The 16,873-nt window shown below is 38.4% G+C and overlaps 1 protein-coding gene across 2 annotated transcripts; it reads right to left on the reverse strand.

The window, feature by feature from the left end:
* Nucleotides 1-564: 564 nt before the first annotated feature.
* On the reverse strand, nt 565-16,603 carry rspry1 (ring finger and SPRY domain containing 1). 2 transcript variants are annotated; one of them, XM_056261137.1, is made up of 15 exons: nt 16,280-16,603; nt 14,472-14,983; nt 12,196-12,248; nt 10,036-10,148; nt 8,922-9,048; nt 8,480-8,538; nt 6,682-6,748; nt 6,460-6,591; nt 6,014-6,129; nt 5,569-5,712; nt 5,307-5,418; nt 5,069-5,171; nt 4,832-4,984; nt 4,563-4,667; nt 565-1,652 (listed from the first exon to the last, which is right to left on the reverse strand). In XM_056261137.1, exons 2-15 carry the CDS (start codon nt 14,831-14,833, stop codon nt 1,556-1,558), a joined length of 1,743 nt encoding a protein of 580 aa, XP_056117112.1. In that variant the 5' UTR covers nt 14,834-14,983; nt 16,280-16,603; the 3' UTR covers nt 565-1,555. The 2 variants fall into 2 exon arrangements, with proteins under 2 accessions (XP_056117112.1, XP_056117113.1); XM_056261138.1 differs by lacking the exon at nt 16,280-16,603 and adding an exon at nt 15,632-15,649.
* Between the last annotated feature and the right edge of the window lie 270 nt (nt 16,604-16,873).

A 16,873-nucleotide genomic window follows, 5' to 3' on the forward strand; every position in this document is an offset into this window, starting at 1 on the left:
AGATTAGTTGTAATAAAATCGTTATTGTGTCAGTAAAACCTCGATTTGAACAGCTCGATTGTGGTCTCAGCCTTGATAACTTGCGCAAGCAAGTTAACGTTAGTTGTGATACACAACTATGCTGCATGATTAAGTTGTTTTTTGAAAAGAAAAGCTGCAATTTCAACATGTTCAAACAACCAGTATTACAGCCACGTTAATAAAGTTAGTAAGAAACCAAACCGTTTGTAAATCCGTCAAGATTTCAGCGAGATAAGAGTATTTGTGTTCGTGCAGATCACTCACCTTACATCAGGTACCACAGAGCCCGCCAGAAAGCATGCCTGTGACAAGATGGCCGCCGGTGATGACGATAGAGACTCCGTCGTAAGACATCTAGCCTTTATTATGGATATCTATGCTAAGGACTATGAGGCATGTAGCCATCATTTAGTTACTCAGGAATGCAATTTGCAACAGATAATATATCACTTTATAGTTCCATTTAGCTCTTGGGTGCATTTGGATTTTGAAATGAATGCAAATCTGTCATAATGAGTAAATAATGTCAGATAACAACAATCGTGCAACACATAAAACAGACATTTATTACAAACATCATAATTCAAAAAAAGTGAAAGATTCTTAATTCAATCATACTCTCTTATCTTTGGGAGCGCTGGAGATTTCAGTCTCTAACTGCTTAAGAAAGTTCACATTTAGCATCAGCAGCATTAGGGCACTGATATGTGCATTAACCATGGCAGAAAACACACGAAATTACCCCAAATCTCATTTAAGGATTGCCTTTTAGTCTGATGGAATCAGTTCTCACTCAATTCTGTCATTTTACCTAATGTAATTTGGCTTCATTTATTTCTAAATGGACTTTGCATTATACATCAATGTAAAATACTATTATTAAAAATAAAAATAAATCACAGTGTCTTGATTCATCAAGACATTTTGCAATCATATTCAGAATGTGGGGCAATCAAACCAAAACAGTTTCAAGTACAATCAAGTCTGATGGGAGCGGAATAATAATGGGTTTTCTGAGGCAGGCATGAACATAAAGAGGAAACAAAGTGGTTAAGACACTGGCGTTTCCTGTTGAGATTGTAACTTGGAATTTAAAAAAAAAAAAAAAAAAAAAAAACCATGAGGGCGTCACATATATATTTAACAAGTCTGAACAAACACACAATAGACCGTGACCAGAGCTTGAGGGGAGAGACTCAAAGACAGATCAGCATGTAATGGATGCATTTGTTCCATAATTTATCTGTTCCTGGAAAAGCAGATTAAAAATTCCCAGAAGCCTTTAAACCTCCAGGATCGCTCAACAACCCTCTGATTGGGGCCGCCTTGGAGTGCAACAGTGTAGTTTTCACTCTCTTCTTCCCTTCCAGTTTCAAGGAAGGCCTACTCCATCTGTCAAATGTCCACGCTGCCGCGTCCAATCCTGAGACAGCATCATGATTCGATTGGTCAGGTTGATTTCTCGGACAGAGGGGACTGGACAGGATGGAAGCTTGAGGGGGGAAAGTCCACATCTAGGGTTGGTGGGCTGATGTCAGGACACGTGGGAAATGAGTCTGACTCGTGTCTGGATGTCTTGGCGACACAGTGGGCACGTTTCCAGCTGTAAGGCACACTCCATACAAATCCCACTGAAGACATCACACAAAGAAACAGAAGATGAGTAAATTGTTCAGCACAAAGAGAAGATATACAGTAATCAATAATAGGTTTAAATGTCCCATGACATCCCATCTTTAAAAACCCTACTGTTTTAATAACTCTGTTAATTATAATCTTTAGCAAATCTCAAAATGAATATCCATCTTTCATTATAAGTATAATGGTGTGATTCCTAAATCACTAATAGCATATTTGTCTCATTTATTTTTTCAACAGGAATTTTAAAAAGTCTTTGTTAAAGAGTTGTAAGCCATGAACCAATCCAACCAGCTAAGTAAATCGCAACATTTTGAAGCAAAAAGGTATTTAAAAATCAGACAAAAAGAAAAAAAGGATATGGATAAAAGAGGGAATGAGGTAAAGAACTACAATCCAATTAAGCATTGCGAAGGACATAATCGAATAAAAAAACTTCTTCTTTTTTTGTTAGAATCATAAGTAAAGTAGTTTTTCCACCAGGATTTCCACTGTTAAACACGGCTATTTAAAAAAATACGTTGAAATAATGTAGGCTGATGGCTTAAACAAAAAGCTTATTAACAACCTTGTAGCTCACACAGTAGGTCTGTCTTTAACAGTTTACAAGTCATCGTTAAAAATCTATTCGCCTAATGAATAGGAAAAATGAATAGGATTTTTACTTCAGGTACCCCAACTGTTGCACTCCATAGGCTTCTTACGTCACAGTTAAAGGGATAGTTCACTTTGAAATTAGTTTTTGGTATGTTTTAGCTTACCTCAAGGGCATGCAAGATGTAGGTGTCTTTGTTTCCGCAGTAGTTTCAATTTTGATATTTTTAGGTCAAACCGTTCTTGTCTGTCAGTCATATAATGCAGGTCTATGGGGTCCACCTCAAAGAGCATGCACAGAGAAGTCCAAATTAAACATGATTTAATGACTCGTAAATGTAAGTACACATTGATGGCCTAAGACACGAAACGAGCGGTTTGTGTGAGAAAACTAACAGTATTTATATCGTTTTTACCTCTTGTAACCACAGCCACGTCCAAGTGATCTGAGGGCGCGGGCGCTTCGGTCTGCGCAAGCACCGGAAAGCGCCGGAAGTGATCTCTCGCGCGTGTACGTCACTCATTGTTTACACAGAGATTTCGGAAGTGTTACCTTTCACTGTGAAGATCTAAACATATTTAGATATACAGGAAATCGCAATGGAAGACGATTTCGATATATCAACAGACAACGTTGAATTTTTTTCTCAACCGCGCGAGAGATCACTTCCGGCGCTTTCCGGTGCTTGCGCAGACCGAAGCGCCCGTGCCCTCAGATCACTTTGATGTGGCTGTGGTTACAAGAGGTAAAAACGATATAAATACTGTTAGTTTTCTCACACAAACCGCTCGTTTCGTGTCTTGGGCCATCAATGTGTACTTACATTTACGAGTCATTAAATCATGTTTAATTTGGACTTCTCTGTGTGTGCTCTTTGAGGTGGTGACCATAGACCTGCATTATATGACTGACAGACAAGAACGGTTTGACCTAAAAATATCAAAATTGAAACTACTGCGGAAACAATGACACCTACATCTTGGATGCCCTTGAGGTAAGCTAAATGCTAAAACATACCAAAAATTAATTTCAAAGTGAACTATCCCTTTAATGCACAATAATTAGCTACTAGCTATTATGGAACAAAGGAAAATATGATAAATCTTTATTAATAACTCACTATCATACTTATCTTACTTAAAGGTACAATATGCAGGATTTTTGCAGTAAAATATCCAAAAACCACTAGGCCAATGTTCTATATTTTGTTTAGTTGATTACTTACAATATCCCAAATGTTTCCAACTATTTGTAAATGGTGAGGAGTCATCAGTCAATGGCGTCATATCCGCGTTACCCCCGGTTTCTGCCAGGTTTGACCTCGTACTGCAATAGTAACCATGGCGACAGACGTTGACAACTGGGTTATGCCCGTTATGCCTAGAAGGACGCTCATGCTGCTGTTGTTTTGTTCAAACATTATGGACCATGGCAAGCAGACTTTGAGACAAAAAGAGGACTAAAACGAAGATCAACATCTTTCGAGATGCCGAGAGCTCCACGTCCGCGACTAACTTCGACTTGACAGAGACGCGAGTGTTGCATGTTACTTTATTAGACAGGTGAGCAAATGTACATAAAACTAATCAATGTTATGTAGTTCAACATGATGAAAAGTTAGAATATGATCTGTATGTTATTCTAATGTTGATCTAGCATAGTCTCATACAGCCAACAAAACACCTAACTAACAACATTCCACCCACAAATGCCGTTTAGTGTGATAGTGTAACTGTTAGAGCAAGTGAAACAGCGCTACGTTACCTCAAGTTTAATTCGTCTAATAAACTGACCTGTGTGAGTATTAATTCAGCACTTGCGTGTAGTTCGGTAGAACGAAATGTCCTTTATATCCGCGGGACTCGTGTTGCGTGTGGCGCTGGTATACGTCTAGCAATCGCGCTCTGCTTCATACCAGTCATGTTAAAAACATCAATGTATTCACTCATCCATAAAAGATCCATCAGCTTGACGACAAGATCCATAATTCCTCTTAATGCTGAATATACGTCATTAATATACGCCTTTGTCATTGTAAGAGGTTAGCGACCCCTGGTGGCGAAAAATCCTGCATATTGTACCTTTACTTAACTCATTTTGGCTTAATGCAAGAGGATAAAATCTAGAATAAAAAAGGACAAATATGTTCTAAATGTCTTAATTCTCATAGCAACAGCTGGTTTTATCTACTCCAATTCAGCCAAGCACACCAAACCAGCTTTCTTGAGCAAACTGTGAGCCCCCATCACATCCCTTTACCCATAAACCCAGTGGTGTAAACACTGATTTTATATGCTGAACTTTGTACCTGTGCAAACAGGGTCTCAGTTCAGTGTCGGCCATCTGGTCACAGCAGAGGGTGCAGCAGTTATCTCTGATGCTAACCTGCTTGAGCAAAGCCAGGCGCCGGTGTCTGAAATAAAAGACAGAGAACGAGCAATTTTATGTGCTCTTTGTTTGGCATGAACGAACGGTATGAGTCACCTGCTTTAGGTGATAACTAATGCGTTATTCACATTTACATAACAGTCATTGATAATTTGCCCTGTGTACAGAAATCTAATAAACAGTGCAAACCTGGGCAGAATGATTTTCTCGTCTGTTGCGAGCGAGGCAAACTCATTAAATGTGTTGAATTTGAAGGAGGGGGGATGGCGGAAGGGCTTGGCTCCAAAGTTGAACTCACACTGTTGGTAGGACATGAAACTGGCTGCAGCGAAAAAGCCAGACCTAAGACAAGGTAAAGCAAGTGTTCAAAAAGCTCCGTAAACATTTGTTTTAAGTCTTGTGGTAAAGAAAATGAGTCTTGCTTACGTGGCAGAGGAGAACACCTGCTTCTCAGGAGGCAGCTGGTGTCCGTTAAGATAGAAAATCATCTGCTTCTTGCTGAGGTCCAGCAGGAAGCCAATAGCATCACCTAGAAATTCCAGAGAACACTGCTCACAAATCTTTGTAAACAACTTTTTTTTCCCTAAAATGATGAAATACACTAAATGTAAGAAATCATCAAATAATTGAGTTACAGGTGCTGAACAGGAAGCACCGCACAAACCTTCTTTCCAGCAGGGGTGGGAGTGAGGTTTACTGCGAGCGTTGTACCAGATCAGCTGCCTGCAGCCATCATACGCACACGAGTACTCATCATCTCCAATCCCATAACCCTCCTGTACAAACACACAAATATGTTCTCCTCACTTTAGTTTCTTTCTTCATTAATGTGATACAGAATTTTTTTTTAAGGTATATTAAAAACAAAATAATATTGTATAGAGTAAATATTGTAGAGAAATATCTAAACATAACCAGAAACGCACGTGGTTAAGAAACTTGCTGTCCTTGGTTGCCCAGCCAATTTGCATGACACCAGAGGTGATGACTGTGACCTCATAGTACCAAACCCCCGAATCCACACAGAACGTGCAGCGGACGCTCTCAAATGAAGACGCATCACAACGTGCCTAGGGAAAAAAGATTGCTTACATTAGACAAACTAATCACAATTCATTACTTGTCTTTTATGGTTATAACTAGCTGTTCTTCCATAATAGGTGAACATGTTAAGCCAATGAGAGACAGCAAAACAAGCAGCTGTACGGGTCCAGTGGACCACAGAGATGGAGGAATGGCTGGTCGAAATGTGTCAACAACACGGCTACCAATCAGAGAGCAGTTTGTTCTATTCTGTTGAACACATCTTACAATATCTAAATCCATTTAGCAGAATGTTACCCACAATTGCAATAATGGTTTGTCTCTCACCTCAAGTCCAGTAGGAGAGATCTTGAGATATTCGCTGACGTCATTACTGTTCAGCATGGCATTGATGTTGCTTAAGTTCACCTTCTCATAGGTAAACTGGCGCCCCTCTTTGATAACTACGGGCCAAAGAGTAACCAAAGATAAAATTATCAGTGAGATATACAAGAATATTAATAAAATATTCGACTTAAATCTATAAAATCATCACAAAACACAAAAAGTTAAGATAACTATTAATACTAATTGTGTTTTTTTGCAATAGCAAGTGCACAGAATTCAGAAGGATATTTTAAAAATACTGAAAAGATTTCACATTCTGTGGAAAACATTTATTTCTTAGGTTCTTCTTCATTTATAAAGTCTCAGTCAAAGCTACAAAACACCAAAAGTCCTGATTACCATTAAAAAAAAAGTTACGCATGCCATTTGCAATGAAAGTTACTTACAGAGGTTATCAAGACTCCACTGGGCACAGAAGCCCACTTGACGCTTTAGATAGTCAGGATGATCTGACCAGGACTCCAGAACAGACAAACGTTTACTGATACATGATTCCGACACTGTTAACTTGTTCTCACCTGAGACAAAGACAGGTTCTCATTAAAGTACCTTTTTTCCCCAAAAAAGTTCCTGTTTGAACATTTTGAACTGACACTAGTTATACTTACTGGTTTGAGAGAACTTCTCTAAAGCGATGAGAGCAAACAGCATGACAGTGGGATGGGCCTCAGAACTCTAGAAGACCAATGAGACCACGTTAGTGGCTTTGACACCAGCATTAAAACAATCATGCAAAACTACACCATTAAAGGCACACTGTGGAACTTTTCAACCTTTATAATATATTACCAAAACCCATTGAGATGGTACATCGACTTACAATAGGTTGAATGACACGTCTGCCGAAGCCTGAAGGTGTCTGTATCGCTTTTACTAGCACTATGTAACTTCGGGTTTCGGGTAGGAACCCGAGCACAAAAAGAACTACAAAATTCGACCGCTTTACGGCATACGTCACTTCCCCCACCACCCCAACTTCCTCAAATTCTAACGTGAGAGCTCAACTCGCGTTTGATTGCCGGCGTCTGTATGTTGTCGTCATGGCTGAATCAACAGCTACTCGGAAGAAAGCGAAGAAAGCAAAGATTTTGTCAGAGGAGACCAAAAAAAGAAAAAGGGAGGGTTTAAAATAAACATCGGCATAAAAGTGTATATATAATGTAATATTTACTGCGAATTCGTGTAACAAAACTGATATAAGTCACAACATACTGCCGTATACAAATGTAAATGTTTTTTTTTCCTTTCAGCTCATATATGTTTGTATTTGTGTAAAAGGAAAAACAAACTGAAGACTACAAATAACGGAAATATGTAGTGAGTTATATCAGTTTTGTTACACGATTTCCCGACTACTCGATTTCATCTCCAACCCATTGCAAAGAGATCCTGAAGACGTTAATTGTTTGCATCAGGCGTGTTTGATTAGGGTTGGAGATGAACTGTGCAGGACAGACGATCGGCAGGAGCAGGATTGGGCAAACCTTGTCAATGCGACTTACCTGATCAGACATTGTTTTCTGCGTATGCTACTTTTATTCAATTTGTTTTCTTTATAGGATTTATATTATTAATCTTATATTTATATTATTATTTTGGTCAGTAGTGAATCGATTAACTTTCTCCAACATACAAATCAAATGCCGTCTGCACACACATAAAGACACGGGAGGTTGACCGGTTGACTGTTTGTTGACTTTTGCGACAATGCTGCGGCGCTTGTGGCCTCTAGGGGAACTAGACGTGAAAATTACAGGTCGAGCGCACCCTAGTGGCCAAAAATTCCACAGTGTGCCTTTAAAATAGAAGGAGTTAAGGTGATCTCCAAACTGGGATGAGGCACTGTTTAGATGAGCTTTAAAGGGGCCATATTCTACACTTTTGAGCATTTATATTTTTACAAATAAATTAGTCCACTAATAATGTTAAAAGTTTCATAATGTACAGATTGTATGCTATTATACACTGTCGTTCAAAAGTTTGGGGTCAGTATGATTTTTTAATGTGTTTGAAAGAAGTATCTTATGCTCACCAAAGCTGCATTCAATTGATCAAAAATCCAGTAAAAACAATAGCAATATTGTGAAATATTATTACAATTTAAAATAACCATTTTCTATTTTAATATAATTTAAAATCAAATTTATTCCTGTGATGGCAAAGCTGCATTTTTAAGCATCATTCATCCAGTCTTCAGGATCACATAATACTACAGAAATCATTCTAATATGCTGATTTGATGCTCAAGAAACATTTATTATTATCAATCTTGAAAACACTTGTTCAGCGTAATATTTTTGTGGAAACCCCTGATGAATTTATTTTTCTGAATAAAAGTATTATTTAGCCTTTCTGACTAACTACCCTGTTAGTCGGTATGTGTAATAAAACACTCAATTCTCTCACCAAGCTCTCCAGTAAGTACTCCAGAGTTCCAGGGCTGAGGAGCGCAATGCTCGCTGGACCTGTAGAAAGTAACAAGATGAAGTACCCCAGTATTAACCAAATGATTCCTTTGGGCAATGTGTTTGACCTTAAAAACAGAAGCACATGTCTTCAAACTGAGAGAACTGGACAATGTGTGCATGTGTTTGTGTGCTGCAGCCTCAGCAGAGCTGTCAAATCACAGGCCTCTCAGGGAGCCTGCAGCATGCTCAGGCATGACAGGTCTTCACAGACTGCAAACGCAGCTCTTTAGCTTCAGAGGAGCATGCTAGTGCAAAGATGCAACAGATCTAGGATTCATTTTAAACAATCTTAAAATCTGGTCCCTTACATGAAATTGTTTAAAATAACTGGACATCAAATGTAGTGTGTCTGCGTGTGTGTGCATCTGCATGTCCCTCACCAGCCAGTTTCTCAGCCAGACAGCCCAGGACTGCTGTGGTGTTGCGGTGTTTGGCTGGTATGAGGGCATCCTGACGCGCCACAGCAGCACTCAGATTCAACATGTCCGACAACTTCTGCAGAGCATCCTGACAAAACAATTAACTCTTCATCAATGCTTGAATTTGTAAATAAGTCAGAATTGTTTTATGTTTTTGAAAGAAGTCTCTTATGCTCACCAAGGTTGAATTTTTTTGTATCAAAAATACAGGAAAAAAAGTAAAATTGTGAAATATAAAAAAAAAAAAATGTTTTACTTTAATATATTTAAAAATGTAATGTATTTAATGGAAGAGCTGAATTTTCAGCAGTCACATGATTCTTCATAATTTATTTTAATATTCTGATTTGGTGTTTGAGAAACATATCTTATTATCAATATTGAAAACAGTTGTGCTGCTTAATATTTTTGTGGAATTTTTTCAGGATTGAATTGAAAGCATTTATTTGAAGCATGCATCTTTTAACAATGTCTTTACTGTCACTTTTGATCTATTTAATGCATCCTTGCAGAATAAAAGCATAAAAAAATAAATCCTGATATACAATCACAATATAGTTATTTCATAGATAACCTACTGAATTAAATACTTTACAAAAAAAGATCATCTTTTGACCTTTTTTTTTTTTACTTGGAAATTGATGGACTCAAGCCAAAAGAGGACATTTAATAAGCCAAAAGAGGACATTTAATAAGCCAAAAGAGGACAATTAATAACAAATGATTGGTACATTTGGCATCAGTACGAAAACAGTTATAACATCATAAAACCTGCCTTAATGCGCAATTCTGTCTGAAATATAAACTGTAAACAGAAACTATAAAAAGTTTTTAATCTTGATATCAACATAAAATGTGAAAAAGAAACATTTCAGAAGCGTCTGCTGATATCAATTAAAATACGGGGAGAGGAATTTTACTCAAAAGCAGCATAAACTCAAATACTAGGGAAATGTTGTGGTCCATTTTCAAAGTGCGAGCAAAAATAGAGCTGCATTACTGCCCATTAGTGAAAACAGAGATGGAAAAATAATATGGCTGTCAATGTTGTGTGGTAATGCAGATGTGAACTCACTTTGGTGGGCAAAGGGCATTCATCCAATAGAAGGGTTATTACGGCTGGTCCTAGTGGGTCATCCAGAGGAATTACCCTAATCAAAGACTGCACCACTTCCAACCAGCCATCATCTATAGTGTGAGAAACAGAAAGGGAGAGAGACAAAAGAGGATGGGGAAGAACAAACAGAAGTTCGGTCTATGCGACATGCTTTGTGTATTACAGAGCCATTATTATGACTATGCTTTCAAACACCATTGAAAGTTATTGTTTGACTGATATGTTTTTTTTCCAATGGCTAACGCCAACATCTTGAGAGCAGATGGTCTATGCTGATGATGACCAAATGAGATAAATTGCTAAAATTACTAAATATTATACTACACTAAAATGTTCTTCAGGGAGTTTTGATATGAGTCTTAAAGCCCAGGGAAATGTTTCCACCTGTTTACTCCTGCATGAAAATCTTAGCAGCCACCTGACGCCACACAGTCTCAAACCACAACATGCAGGCTCAGCTCGGAGCAACAGATGCACGTATAAATAAAATCAACCGTCACAGAGGCTTTGGCAATGGCACAAGAAAAGAAGCAAGCTGGCAACCCGTGATCACATGATCTTGCTCAATTTTGACCCCCTTATACGGACCCAAACAACCCCTCAGCATTACAGCAGTAAAGGTAACATCCATGAGTAATTAAAAAAGCTACAGACTAAATTTGAATGCAAAAAGGGTAAGTAACGAAACAGCAGCACACAGCTCTTGTAATCAAGCACAGCAGTGTAGCATATACTCATGATCATACACTGTCTTTGTTCCTGCAGTTGTGTCAGGCTCTAAGGGACTCTAAAGTCTACAGCTGAGCCATGACCCATTAGGTCACTTCACACCCACCGGAACTTTAGCTAATGCAACAGAACAGAGCAACGGCATGACAATGGCAGCACAGGGCACGAGCCAAACTTCAAAAGCAGCCATCACTAATATACACAGAGCTTCCACAGCTTCCGCTGTTAGATTAACAGCCTAATAACTTAATCAGTAGCCAGAGGGTCACAACAAGCTGCACTTGTTCCCCTGATGGAAAAGTAAACAAGCTGGGAAAGAGGGAGTCATGGTTTGGGTGGTTCACTTCGGCTAATAACTACACCGTTTCTCCACTGATAACTATTCAAATGTAGCTACTCATTCTCTCTAAAAAAAAACTCAACATTTCACATTTTGGCTTTTTATTTTAGTAGATGAAGTAGACATCGTTTAAAAAGCAAGCAGAAAATAATGAAGGAGAAAGCACCAAAGATGGCACCATCTAGGTTGGTTAGTTTCAAGCACCCATCATTGAGATAAATAGGAATGCTAACAGATTGCTCTCTTCAGGTATTTTAGGGGGGTTTTATACATCATGCATTGAATAGCTGCCCAATCATAAAAAGACCAAGCATAAAGGCCCTAAAAGACGCATTTGAGGTGGATAACAATCCGATCACCACAGGAGGTGGTCGGGCTGCACGATTTGGAGGAAAAATTTAATTGCCATTTTTCTGAATTTTTTTTGATTTCAATTTAAAATGTGATTTTAAAAAAAAACTCGAGGTTGTTTGTAGGGCTGCATAATTTGGACACAATTTTGTGATTATATTTCAATATTACCATCAAATATATAATACAAAAATATTATTATCATATTGGGCTGCATGATTTGGAGGAAAAATTTAATTGCCATTTTTCTGAAAAAAATTTTGATTGCAATTTAAAATGTGATTTAAAAAAAAACTCGAGGTTGTTTGTAGGGCTGCATAATTTGGACACAATTTTGTGATTACATTTCAATATTACCATCAAATATATAATACAAAAATATTATTATCATATAAAAACAAACAAAATAAGAAATTTTACTATTGTAATATATTTTTCTGTAAAAAATATTTAAGAAAAAAAACAACAACAATTATTTTACTGTACTGCATTACATTAATTACAATAACAATATTTATAGTATATAAACTTTACTCCTCCCTCAACCCATATGCAATCTTGGTTGAGACAAATGGATGATATAAGCAACATTTGCAAAATTTTTAAGTGAACTCGCTTATATTAGTATATAGCATTAAGAATATCCGAATTTAAGCCCACATGCAAATACTTCAGCGTTTCAGGTGTCTTAGACTCACCTGTCTCTGCCATCTCATGCAGTGTGATCATGGAGTACGGCGGCTCTTGGTCACTGAAATAAAAAAATAACAAATACAAAAGTTAATTTAAAAAAAGTAGAGCAACCTAATATATAAATGATTTGCCAGTGTGCCTCATACCCTGGGTACATAAGTGTGTAAGCATCTTATTTAGACCTTAGCTGCTCTAGACATTAGTTATGAAAGCCTAATGGTATAATGGGTGATTGTGCGACACATGACGGATTGTTATTGGAGGCCAGACTGCCGCTGCTGGGGTTGTTTTGGCTTTAGGCTCTATGCATCCATTTTGCAGCCTGAGTCTGCAACAGTAAATCTAAGCAGCGATAGCAAAATCCCTTGAGGTGCTCCTGGAGGGAGCCCGGCACGATCCAAACACCACCAGAGACATTTAGGGAAAATAAATTTGCCTCTACTCTGTGGAGTGTCACCAGTGTGGTTCATTTGTCAGTCATAAATCAGTGGTTGGTGGGTATTAGGGGTGATGTTTTCAAACAGCAAATGAGGACAAGGAAAAGATAGCTATGAGGGTGGTTGGAAAAAAAGAAGAAAGCGTGAGAGAGAGTGAGAGATGTCTAATGCCCCTAGCCATGGGTGTCTGACTGCTGTGTGATTGTTGTGTAATGGTCACACAGGGGCATGTTCTAGTTAGACAAACACTGATTTTCTGCTCTGCACAGAACAGACCGCAATCCCCCCCACCCCACCCCACCCCACACCCTTTTTCATTTAAACCCAGATGAGAATACTTTTTGCATGCAAAAAAAACCCCTAATATAACGACTTTATTCAATAATTTCTCCTCTTCCATGTCAGTCTCTGACGCTATTCACGAGAACATCACGACGCATACGTGTGGTGCTAATGCAGGAGCCGGCCAATAATGAGCCGTCAATAATGAACTGTGTTTACAACGTGAACAGCCTCAGAGACTGATAAGGAAGAGAAGAAATTGTTGAATAAAGTCATTGTTTTTGTTTTTATTGTGCACAAAAAAATATTCCTGTCGCTTCTTAACATTAAGGTTGAACCACTGTAGTCACATGGACTATTTTAACAATGTCTTTACTACCTTTCTGGGCCTTGAAAGTGGCAATTACGTCGATTCCGTGGGGGGTTGGCTCTTGGATTTCATCAAAAATATCTTTGTTTGTGTTCCGAAGATGAACAAAGGTCTTATGCGTTTGGAAGGACATGAGGGCGAGTCATTAATGTCAGAATTTTTCTTTTTTGAGACTGTACACAGTTGAGTTCATAGTGTATAAATGCATTAAGTGTATTGTGCGTCATTTAGAATACAACTTGAATGAAGTAAAAACATAGAAATAGATACAAATATGGATCCTCAAAAGTCTGAAATTATAGAGATTTCTCACAGCCATATCATCGAGCCAGTTTAAGGTGCAAGCACGTAAAAAACGGCTGTCAAAGGATGTGGTTGAGCAACCAAAATATATTCCAGCTGTGAAAAAGAAAAGTAAAAAAGAAAAAAAGAAATGAAAAGAAAAGAAAAGAAAAAAGAAAGCAGACACTCCCTCTTGTGTCCTTTAGGTGTTTTTCTTGGGAAACAAAAAATGTCAAAACAGAAAGAAAACATTGTGTAAAACTGTAATATGAGATTCTCTACAGAGAGTGACCATACACTATTAAGATAACCAGGCAATAATGCAGGCCTTACAAATAAGACGGTAGGTTCAGAGACACCAAATCTGATGGCCGCATAGAAGTTCTCGTCTAAAGTGAACATCCATCATTAGATAGCCGTAGGCCGGCTGTGTAGGAAGGTGTAAGAACATGTGACAAAGAGGAAGAGTGACTGGCGACTCTGATTTCAAGCCAAATTGTTAAAAGAAACATGAAGAAGCGCTCTGTTATCTCAAGCTGCTGTCTTGGGCAATAATACATTAAGATTAAATGTGGTGCTGTGCGAACGAATGAATAAATAAATAATGGCATGCTCATTACAGAGCTCTGCCAGGCTTCTCGATAAGATCTGCACATTTAAAGCTTCTTTATTATAAAAGTTGAAGCTCTTGCAGACGTTGTGTCATCCCTGTGGTAAACAACTGGGAAAACAAGCCCACAATGCAAATGTATGTTCAATAACAAGCCAATGCTTTTAGCCAAAGTAAAGTGATGTTATTGCTGACGCACAAAAATGGGGAACTGAAATTGATATGACATACATGATTCATTCCTACCCAGAATTAATGACAAATCTCTGCAGATCTCCTCGTCATTAAAGGTTCACTCACTTGTCAACAAGAGTCCTGATGACGGCCAGCGTGTCCAGTACCAAACCGTCCACGTTTTGTTTTTTCCGACGTGGCTCGTGCGGTCCTCGACCTCGCCGGGGCGGTCGAACTGGGTCCCTGGGCCGACTGCCTCTGGCCTCTGGGGGATCAGACACAGAGTTATCCACTCGCCTGAGCTGCCTGCGAGGGGCTGATCCCTCCTCGACATCACTGTCCTCTCTGCACACGCAGCTGTTCCCCATGGCTCCACCGGATGAGAGGCTGGGCCAAAACTGCACTGACTGCAGCTGTTCTACGGTGAGTCGTAGAACCCGCACGAGGCTCCTGCTGGCACAGAATGCAATCCAGGTGGCTACTATCATATCATTTGAAGGACTTTAGAGGGTGTCTCAGTACGGGTCGGGTAGACATGTCAGTCATTGTGCTACTGCAGGCCATCAGCAGCCAGATGCAGACGTGCAGAGCTGATGGTGCAGTCAACACGCATCCTAAAGTTTGGGAGGTTTTCACTCCTGAAAAATATTATGCATCAAATTATTATCAGTGTGGACAGAAAACCATGACCATGCAAACATGCAAATAGAATGCTCAAAGGACCCACTAATATTCTTGTCAAAGTAAAACTCAAACAGTGATGATAGCCACTTATCTAATGCTGGCATTATATATGCCATTTATATACGTTATATATATATGCATACAGCATTTTGGTGAACATTTGTTAATTAAATTTTTCATTATTATTATTATAATATTAATTATTAATATTATTTTATACTATTGGTGTAACTATGCCATTATTGATTATTTTATTAGTTACAATAATATCCAGGTCTTGTCAAGCGAACAATGTTTTGCTGTAAGGTATAAAGTTTCTAAGTGTCTAGTACAGACAGAACAATTATCCCAAGTAATATCTAAAACCTAACCTGACTAATTTGATTTTAACCAACATATACACAAATTACACAAGGTTATTAATAGTGTGTCATAATTACATTAAACAGCAGGCAGTACGTAATTAAACATTCATAAACTATTAAAAAAATATTCTTGCTAGGAAACGCGATTACAGCAGTTGTCAATGTTAGCAGCGGCTAACTAACAGCTAGCACACCTAACAACTTTACGAAAACCTCTTTTAAAACAGAACAATCCACTCACACATGAATGAACACTGACCAGTGTACACGGTCACTGTCATTTACAAACCCGCTGAAAGCTTATAAACAGCACGCAGTCATTTCAGTAAATTAGCGTCAATAAACTTGAGTCTCTGAGGCTGCGTCTCAAACTCTAGTGAGCTGCCTCCGTAGGCAGCATTTAAAGGGACAGTTCATCTATAAATAAAATATCTGCCATTGAGGTTTTAAAACCTGTATTACTCTCTTTCTTCCATTAAACACAAAAAAAGAGATGTTAGGCAGATGGTTTGAGACTGACAGCGTAAGTCACCATGCACTTACATTATGAATTATCATATAATGAAAGTAAATGGTGACTCAGGTAGTCATTCTGTCTAATCTCTCCTTATCCACATTCTGATTTTTAAACCGCACATGCCTATGCCCAAATGTTACTGACGTAAATATAATTCCAACAATGCTGTCTAGACAGGCAACTCACTCGGTCTTGAAACAGCCTTTTTCATCATGTCAGAAATTAACGTTAGCAACCATACAACTAGCCACACCTCCAAACAGATGAACAAAACATCAGTTTAAAGCTTCCCTTGACTTGGCACATACACTAACACGTATTTTGTCATCAAAACAAAGTAAATATTCCAGAGACAAGTATTTACTCACCTGGTAAAGCGGGGAATTTTCGGTAAATGCAGCAGCACTGATCCGTAGGCCGAACACAAAGACTACACGGGAAGTGTGTGTGTGTGTGTGTGCTTTACTTCTCAGTAAAGAAGTAAATGAATCGTACGACTCATACACAACCACTTCAACAATCAACAATTTGTCGACCCACACACAAAGACAGATCCAGCCAGTGTTTGATAATGAAAGTAACCGTTAGACTGAGAACTGAAAGCATTGACTGACTGGAATCAGTGTGAGATAAATAGCTAGAGGATCAATGAGCGCTCTGTGTAGTGTCAGTGATGGGAAGTCAGACTCATTTCCGCGAAATGGTTCTTTTGAACAGTTCATTTTAGAGAACCGGTTCCAAAAGTGATTCCGCAATTCTTTACGTCAGTATAATTGCGTCATCATATGGTCGTGTTGTCATTCTGTTTTTGTACATGTTGTCACCATAGACTGTAAAAAAAAAAAAAAAAAAAATCACATTTTGTTGTGTAGTACATTTTCCCATTATTGTAAGCTAATCTGTTGTGTCCACATTCCTTTTTTTGTAACCAATAATCAGTAATTTAGAACCTAACCTGCCTT

The sequence above is a fragment of the Rhinichthys klamathensis genome, unplaced genomic scaffold (assembly GCF_029890125.1).
Source record: "Rhinichthys klamathensis goyatoka isolate OS25496 unplaced genomic scaffold, OSU_Roscu_1.1 h1tg000181l_1, whole genome shotgun sequence".
NCBI classification, from domain to species: Eukaryota; Metazoa; Chordata; class Actinopteri; order Cypriniformes; family Leuciscidae; genus Rhinichthys; species Rhinichthys klamathensis.

Bases quoted from the DNA above. Each gene is read 5' to 3' on its own strand.
- rspry1 (XM_056261137.1), bottom strand. From the start codon at position 14,833: ATGATAGTAGCCACCTGGATTGCATTCTGTGCCAGCAGGAGCCTCGTG. The intron at 10,149-12,195 runs GTGAGTCTAAGA...CTCACACTATAG, and splicing joins GCATGAGATGGCAGAGACAG to ATGATGGCTGGTTGGAAGTG. The intron at 8,539-8,921 runs GTGAGGGACATG...TACTTTCTACAG, and splicing joins TCTGGCTGAGAAACTGGCTG to GTCCAGCGAGCATTGCGCTC.